The sequence below is a fragment of the Nyctereutes procyonoides genome, unplaced genomic scaffold (genome assembly GCF_905146905.1).
Source record: "Nyctereutes procyonoides isolate TBG_1078 unplaced genomic scaffold, NYPRO_anot_genome, whole genome shotgun sequence".
NCBI classification, from domain to species: domain Eukaryota; kingdom Metazoa; phylum Chordata; class Mammalia; order Carnivora; family Canidae; genus Nyctereutes; species Nyctereutes procyonoides.
Window position 1 is genome coordinate 27,657,599 of NW_026575049.1, and position 8,117 is coordinate 27,665,715.

General features: G+C 50.1%; 1 protein-coding gene across 4 annotated transcripts; it reads left to right on the forward strand.

Annotated features, from left to right (window-relative positions):
• The first annotated feature begins 42 nt into the window (after positions 1-42).
• On the forward strand, positions 43-7,376 carry CUNH22orf23 (chromosome unknown C22orf23 homolog). 4 transcript variants are annotated; one of them, XM_055328573.1, is made up of 6 exons: positions 43-288; positions 505-616; positions 1,441-1,503; positions 5,127-5,309; positions 5,978-6,109; positions 6,282-7,376. In XM_055328573.1, exons 2-6 carry the CDS (start codon positions 514-516, stop codon positions 6,668-6,670), a joined length of 870 nt encoding a protein of 289 aa, XP_055184548.1. In that variant the 5' UTR covers positions 43-288; positions 505-513; the 3' UTR covers positions 6,671-7,376. The 4 variants fall into 4 exon arrangements, with proteins under 4 accessions (XP_055184548.1, XP_055184547.1, XP_055184549.1 ...); XM_055328572.1 differs by having other exon boundaries at positions 43-174; XM_055328574.1 differs by lacking the exon at positions 43-288 and having other exon boundaries at positions 416-616; positions 6,282-6,382; positions 6,562-7,376.
• The last annotated feature ends 741 nt before the right edge of the window (positions 7,377-8,117 follow it).

The following is an 8,117-nucleotide window of genomic DNA, read 5'->3' on the forward strand; positions in this document are numbered from 1 at the left end:
AGGGGGTGTGTGCCAGTTACCATGGTAGCCAGAGCCGCGGGTGGCAGCTCAGCTCGCGGAGGTCCGCGAGTTTGTGCGGGGCCCAGGCGCCGGGCCGCGGCGGAGCCGTGGTTACGGTCCCCCGAGCCTGGCCGCTCTCTGTGGCGGGGGCACCAGCTGGGGGCTTTCTTCACGGTGAGGTCTCAATTTTGGCGTATCCCTCAACGGGCACTGACCGGACCGCGGCTATCCCGACGCCCCCTTCCTCCAGAGAGGGCTTCCCTGCCGCAGGCACCGGGCCAGGATGAGGTCTCCGTTCGTGGCGGGGCGGGGGCGGGGGGGTCCGCCTGTGTATCTGTTCGGGGTGGAAGGATCAGGCACTGCCGCGACATTGACGGTGACGTCACACTCTCCTGTGGCTCCACCCCCGCTCCAGACTGGGGGGCGTTCGGGGGCGGGGCGATGCGGGAGCGGAGATTAGACCTGGGAGACAGGGGTTGCGCCCTTGCGTTATTCCCTCCCCAGAGCCCTCCCATGGCTTCCCAGGAAAGGATAGAGGCAGTGACCAAAGGAACAGGGTTCTGGCGCTGCCCCAAGCCGGCCACTTACACCCCAGGGACCTGCGAGCTGCTCAGAGGTCAGTGTGTCGAGAGTGGTAGTGACAGTTACCCCCTGTAGGCCGGTTCTCCCCTACAGGACCTGTGGCTTAGCAACGGCTATCGTCATTTTACAGAGAAGAGGCGTGGGGTTCACAAAGGTTCAGGGATCCTACAACTTGCAAGTGGCCCAAAGTCAAAGAAATTAGAATTTTAAAGTGATGGACTCCTGTGCCTTCCTTAGATCACACTTTCAATTTCCCCAGGGACGCTCTATCTCCTCCCCGCCTGCCACCACCAGGGTCGAACCAAGGGTTCCACACTTTCACACCACCACATACCTTTTCCTTCAATGCACAGCACAACCTGTACTCAGACATTTAGTTGTCTCTCATTGGATTAATATTCATCAACCCCTCTAGATCATGAACTCCACCAGGGCAGGAATTGTACCTGTCTAGGCTCACAACTGTAGCTCCAGCCCCTGCCGCATGCTTAATAAATACTCTCCATTCATTCATTCACTCAACAACGAAAGTTTTAAACCTACGTAATGTGCTTTAGACATTGTTCTAAGTGCTGGGTATATAACAGTTTTTAAAAACGAGGAAACAGCAAAAATTCCTGCCATCTCATGGAGCTAACTAATATTCTGGTAGGAAGGGGACAATAAATAAGCAAAATATATAGAATGTTGATAGTAGTAAGTGCTCCAGAAAAAAACAGTGAAGCAGGAAAGGGAGAGAAGGAGTACTCAGGTACATAATGGGGCTAGGAGGTGATACAGTTTTACACTGGAATAGGGTGAGATGAAGGGCTCTGCCTGCTGCCCAGGAGGCCTCATAAAGGTACTTTATCTTTTCAGTGATGATGAAGGAATCCAAACTGACTAACTTCCAACAGCGCCACATCATGGACACCATGAAAAGTAAGAGGTGGTTCACAGAGGCTTCCTGGGCTGAGGGACTCAGGACCCTACTTTTTTTTTTTTTTTTTAAGATTTGTATTTATTTATTCATGAGAGACACAGAGAGGCAGAGACATAGGCAGAGGGAGAAGCAGGTTCCCTGTGGGGAGCCTGATGCAGGACTTGATCCCAGGACCCTGGAATCACAACCTGAGCCCAAGGCAGACGTTCAACCACTGAGCTACCCAGGTGCCCCAGAACCACACTTTTTTTTAATTTTTTTTAATTTTTTTATTTATTTATGATAGTCACACAGAGAGAGAGAGAGAGGCAGAGACACAGGCAGAGGGAGAAGCAGGCTCCATGCACCGGGAGCCTGATGTGGGATTCGATCCCGGGTCTCCAGGATCGCGCCCTGGGCCAAAGGCAGGCGCTAAACCGCTGCGCCACCCAGGGATCCCCAGAACCACACTTTTAATGCTCTTCCATGTTAAGGGGTAGACGACCTAATTTTTAAAAACCAAAGAAGGGGTGCTTGGGGTGGCTCAGTTGGCTGAGCATCCGACTCTTGGTTTCAGCTCAGGTCATGATCTTATGGGCTGTGAGATCAAGCCCATGAGAGCTCGTGCTCAACAGGGAGTCAGCTTAAAAGATTCTCTCCCCCTACCCCTTCTCCTGTGTGTGTGGGCTCTCTCATTCTCTCTATATATAAATAAATAAATCTTTTTAAAAAATTAAAAGGCAAAAAAAAATTGAATAGCATTTCTCACCCTTGCTCCTGGAGAATTGACCTTTTAGGCCTTTTGCTTCTTCCCACGACATGGGTCCTAGCACAACAACAAGCCTCTTACAGTCTGTCTCTGGCCAACCTTCCAAGAGATCACAGCCTGATTGAGAGATCCTGCCCAGCCAAAATAGTCTCCATGTGGTCATGTCTGCAATCTGTCCCTCCCTATTACACGCATACCATGTGAGCTCTCCAGGAGAAAAGACTCTGTATGTGTGTGGGTCTTGCTCATAGTTTTATTGTCACAGTTTAGCTAGCCGAAGCAAGACAATTGGCAGAATTCCAGCACAGGAAGAGTTTGCAGATGCTTTCCAGCTCACCCTGACCACCTACTATATTAGTTATTTTGAAGGAAACAAAAAAGTAGAAGTTCATGGGCACAATAGCAAGGTGCTAAGATCTTGAAAACTACCATGCTCCCTGAGATTTAACTGAGTTGGTATCTAATGGATCAGAACAGAGACCTGTGAAACGGCCTTGGAGAGAGAGAATGTCAGAATCTTCTCTAGTGAATCCACCACAAGTGATTGCCTTATTTGCAGAAGGATGTATTAGAGAGGGCACCTGAGCAGCCACAGAAACAAAGAGAAGGGAGAGCCAAAGAGGCAAATATCAGCAGGGTACGTCCAGCAGTGGCCAGGGGCAGGCTGGGCCATCCCAGTAGGGAGTCAGATCTTCCTCACTGCAGACAAGGACAACTCAGCTGTCAGAGCCTGGCAACTCAGCTGTCAGAGCCTGGCGCCTTAGCACATCTAAATCCCATCACTCCATTTTTGCACTCTGCAACCCATAGTGCCCCCTGTAACATGACTACAAAAAGAAGGTGCTAGAAATTCCACTTAAATTCCTGGAGACCAAGGATTATGTCTGCCATGTTCACCACAGTAGCCCCAAGTGCCCAGTGCTGGATATTTACTGAAGGACTGATTTCATTAGTGGAGAAACCAAGGTAAGTAACTGGTTTGGCTGACAGTTTTATTCTCCTGAATGTTCTTTTGATTGATTGATTGATTGATTGATTGATTTTTAAAGATTTATTTTAGAGAGAATGAGGGTGGGCAGAGGGAGAGGGAGAGAATCTCAAGCAGACTCCAAGCTCAGCACAGAGCCTGACATGGGGCTCAAACCACGATCCTGAGATCACAACCTAAGCCAAAACCAAGAGCCAGATGCTTAACCAATTGTGCCAACCCAGGCCCCCACTTCATCATCTTTTTTAAAAAACTTGCCTCCAAGTGTTGGTGTTGAGTCAGCTTTCTTCTATAACCCCCTCCTTTTCTCCTCTTAACCAAATTTACTTTTTGTTTTGAGGCATCAACCGAATTCTGTTGCAAGCCACAAATGCCTCTCCTTCATCTGAACTCCTGGTATTACTTGGGGCCTAATCATCTGCCAAGGATGGGCCATAGAGGGAGGTAGCACTCGGCACTGGACAGGCAGAAATAGAGAGGAGAGGGAGCAGGAGGGACATTCTAGGAGGCACAGCATCTCTTCAGGAAAGAATAGGAAAGCCTTGGTGTGGCTCTAGGTAGAGGCTGTGGGAAGGGGAGGGTTAGTGGGAAGTAATGGCAAGCAGCCAAAGGATCATGTAACTTCCCCGCTCAAAACCCTCTGATGGTTTCCCACCTCAAAGGAAAAGCCAGTCTTTCCAAAGGCCTACAAGGCTGTCTACTTCTCTTGCTGTGCCTGACCTCTGACCTCTACACACACTATACCCCTGCATTGTTCAGTCCATTGCTGGCACCCTCGCTTCCTAGCTGTTGCTCAGACACCCCAGGCACATTATCACCTCATAACCTTTGCTCTAGCTTTTCCTTCTGCCTGGAATGCTCTTCCCCAAAGTCTCTGCACCACCATTTTTGGTGAGGTCCTTCCCTGCCTACCCTATTTAAAATTGTAAATCCTGCTCTGACATACTCCATTCCATCCCTGTACTGTCACAATCTAACTATGTAATTTACTTAATCATCATCCACACCCCTCCAACCCCAAATGTAAGTGCAACGAGGGCAGGACTTTGTCTTACTTATCACTTTACCCCCAGTGTCCTGGGCCTGGCACAGAGCAGATGCTCAGTATGTATTTGCTGGGTGGATGACAGAAGGTTGGACACACAGAACAGATACATGGGAGCCAGATCAAAACAACAGGTGGGGCCTGCTCTGAGATGGGCTTTGGGGCAAATGAGAGGAGGGATCAGCCAACCAGATAGGAGGTAACACATTCAGCTGGTCTGAAGGAGGAGCCCCAGATCCAGGCCAAGACAGTGGGCGTGGATGGTAGGCAGGACTGGTGTATACCATCCAAACCATCCCTTCCCACCTATGTACCAAGCAGGTTTTAGGAATCCATCTATAGAAATAAAAGCACCAGTATAGAGGCTTGATGCACAAGAATGTTTATTGCAGCATTGTTTGAAGTAGTAAAAAAGGGAAGGGGAAAAAGGCTGAATTTCTGAAATTAGGAGACTAGTTGAATAAAATAAATAACGTATCCATTCTAAGAACTAGTATATAGCTTTAAAAAATAAGTTATATATAAATGGAGTGATCTGGAAGGTTGTCCATGATAAATTGTTAAGAGTCTATTACTGAATATAATAGAGTATGATCCAGTGTTTGAAACACGAATGTCATATACACCCATGTATCTTTGTACATGTTTGTATTAACATTAAAAAGTATGGAACAAGACCACCAAATCCTAACAATTGCTCATTGTGGGTGGGGGTGGGGGATTGGAGGAGAGAAGGGAAGACTCTATACTGTTTGACTTGTTTTAACAGGCAGGTATCACTTTTATAAATTAAAGAAAAAAAAACAGGTAGGTGCCCCTCACCCAAACCTTCCTTCCCTAGGAGGAGACACTCTGCCCCTACAGTGCAGCCCGACATCTAGCCAGAGGGTCTTGCCTTCCAAACAGACAGCCTCGACCATCTACCTGCCTCCCATCCTGGCGGCCCGGCCCCACCTCCGGCCTGCCAGCATGTGCCAAGCCAATGGGGCCTACAGCCGGGAGCCATTCAAGCCTCAAGCCCCCCGTAAGTGAGAGGGCCTAGAGAGCCCCTCTTCCACCTCCTTCCCCAAGGGGCCAGGGGTGGGGCAAGCAGCCCACAGGGCAGGTGAGCAGGTGTCTAATCAAATTCTCATGCTGTTTATACTAATGTGCTTGAACCTTGGCACTTGTTAGCTTGGGGGTGTTCAGGTTGCAGGAAAAAACAGGTGATCCTTTTGTATTTTTTTAGAACTCTCAAATGATTAACTGGAGTCCACCAGTCCCTAATGAATGTTTGGCTGTCAGGTCTCACAGCCACTGCTCTCTTAAGGTCACAAGCCCCCCCAGTCCAGAGCTCCTCTGCATGCCAGGCTACTTCACGGAGCCTCTGTCCCCCTTCCTACTTGGCGTCCGATAGAACTCTTGGCACAGACCTGCCGACAGCCCCATGCAGCCTCTATACCCAGAGGCAAGCAGTTTTCTTAGCTTCACTCTGTACCAGAGCAGTGTGTGGGTTCTGGCATTCGTTCTTCCAGCCCTTCCCCTTCCTGTCTTGACACAAGCTCAGGGGCTCCTAGGGGCCAGAAGTGCTTGGTTTGCAGAAGCCCCCTCCGGGTTGCCCAGGGACCCTGGTGCAAGCATGCCCAAATAGGAACTCAGACCATGAATGGGGTGCCCTGCCTGCCTTCATTAGGTCATTTCTGGGCCCTACAGGAGATCTGGAGAAAGAGAAACGAAGACTCCAAAATATTTTTGCCACTGGGAAGGACTTAGAGGAACGGAAAAGGAAGCCTCCTCCTGTACAACAGAAGGACCCAGCCCCAGAGCTGGACCGCTTTGAAGAATGTAAGCCACTGATAGGCCACTCCTGCTGGAATAGGGGGTGTGGAGGGGCCCATAACCCGCGGCCAGAGTGAGAAACACTGACCACAGAACTGCTTCCTCTCCCCCACCCCTCCCAGGAACCTGCTGGCCCCCCACTGCCCTGTACACTGATGGCCCTTCTCCCCCTGTCTAGTGGTAAAGGAAATCCAGGAGAGGAAGGAATTCCTGGCTGGCATGGAGGCACTGGGACAGGGCAGACAGTACCGAGGGATCATCCTTGGGGAGATCTCCCAGGTAGGAGAAGCAGCCAGGAAGGGGTGGGGGTGGGTCCACCATACATGCGCAGCAGCAAATGTGAGTGGACAGGGCAGCTGCAGCCCAGGTCTGGCCCAGGTCTGGGAGTCCTCTCTCACATCAGCAGTGGCTCCTCAAGTTCCAACCCTGCTAGCCAGTTTCCTTGATGCCTTTTGCAGAAACTACGGGAAATGGAAGACATTGACCACAAGAGGAATGAGGACCTTAGAAGGCTCTTGTTACCCCCTGATCTGTCTCCAGAGACAGGGGCAGAGTAGCCCATCCTAGATCACTGGAGCCCGCCCCCTGGCCAGCCCACCTACCCTGGCCTTCAGCCACATCAAATGGCCGTGAAGCACTGCCCTGGCCTAGGGGCCCCTGGGCACACACAGCACCCTAGGAAATGGACCGATCCCAGAGAATGAGCTCGTTCTCCTCAAGACTCTGCCCAGGGAGCCTGGGTGAGTTGAGCTGCTGAGACCCACAATCACTGACATACGTGCACACGCACACACACACACACAAACTAATGGTCTTTTCTCAGGGAAAGAGTCCATACACAGTGAAGGCAAGGCCCATGTCTGAGAGCATCCACTGGGCCTCTTCCCCCCACTCCCTACCCCACACCCACTGGATGTCCCACACATTTATTTTGCAGAACTTCAGAATGAATGATTCCTTTCTTCCTACCTGCCTTAGGACCTACTTATTTGACTTCTTACAGCCTTAGGCAAATGTTTAACCACTAGGATTAATTGGCCAGTAAGACACATTTAACGTAGGTCATAATATACACCGTTTTGTTTTCAGAAGGATAGGCTTATTTGTTCAATGAGTTAGAATTTTCAAGCACAGATGCTTTTCAACTGTTTGCATATCTCAAGTGGAAGTGAGAACCAACACTTCTTGAACACCCCTTGGCCAGGCACTGTGTCAGGTGCTGAATTTCACTCGGTTCATTCTCTCAATAAAACCCTGCGAACACGGTTTGCTATTCCTGTGTGAAATCTAAGGCTCCCCAAGACACTGTAACCAAGGTCATTCAACTGGCAAATAGCCCATTCAGGGTTAGGAGTTAGTTCTCGGGCTTTCCACTAAACCCACAGCCCACAGTAACACAAGGGTGGGAGAAAGCTGGACCAAAGGAGCCAGGCTTGAGCTCCGATCCCAGCCTGTGCTCTGTGAGCCTGATCAGCTCCAAACCTCAGCTCTGACTGCTCATCAGTGAGGCTCCGCCTCACAGGGCTATGGAGGAGGCCTCTGACCACAAGAGCAGCCCCCAGGCCTGGCGCACAATACGTCTCCATGTCTTCTGACAACCACAAGCTCTCCACTCTCCAGTACTCTGTCAATTTCCTGTCCCCATACATCAAAATATTTTGGGAAATTCAACCAACACTCCTACTTGGAGGGATTCATATAACCCCACAGGCCACATGACCCAAGTTTTGAGCTGTAGAACAAATGTGGCCCAATAGCCTCAAACTTACCCATCTGGTAAGTAGAAGGGGCCAGATCAAAGGCTGGCTCATGAACATTCCCACAGGAAGCCCCCAGGACCCAAGGGCAGAGTGTGTAACATGATAAGGACAGCTATCATGTCCATGTCAAAGGTTCCCTCACGTAGCCCCGAGGCAACAGACTAGAGAACCCCAGGACAAATGTGGCCCATCTGTGACAACACAGCTTACCCTTGATTTAAAGTCAGATTAGTTGCCAACATTTACAAATGACA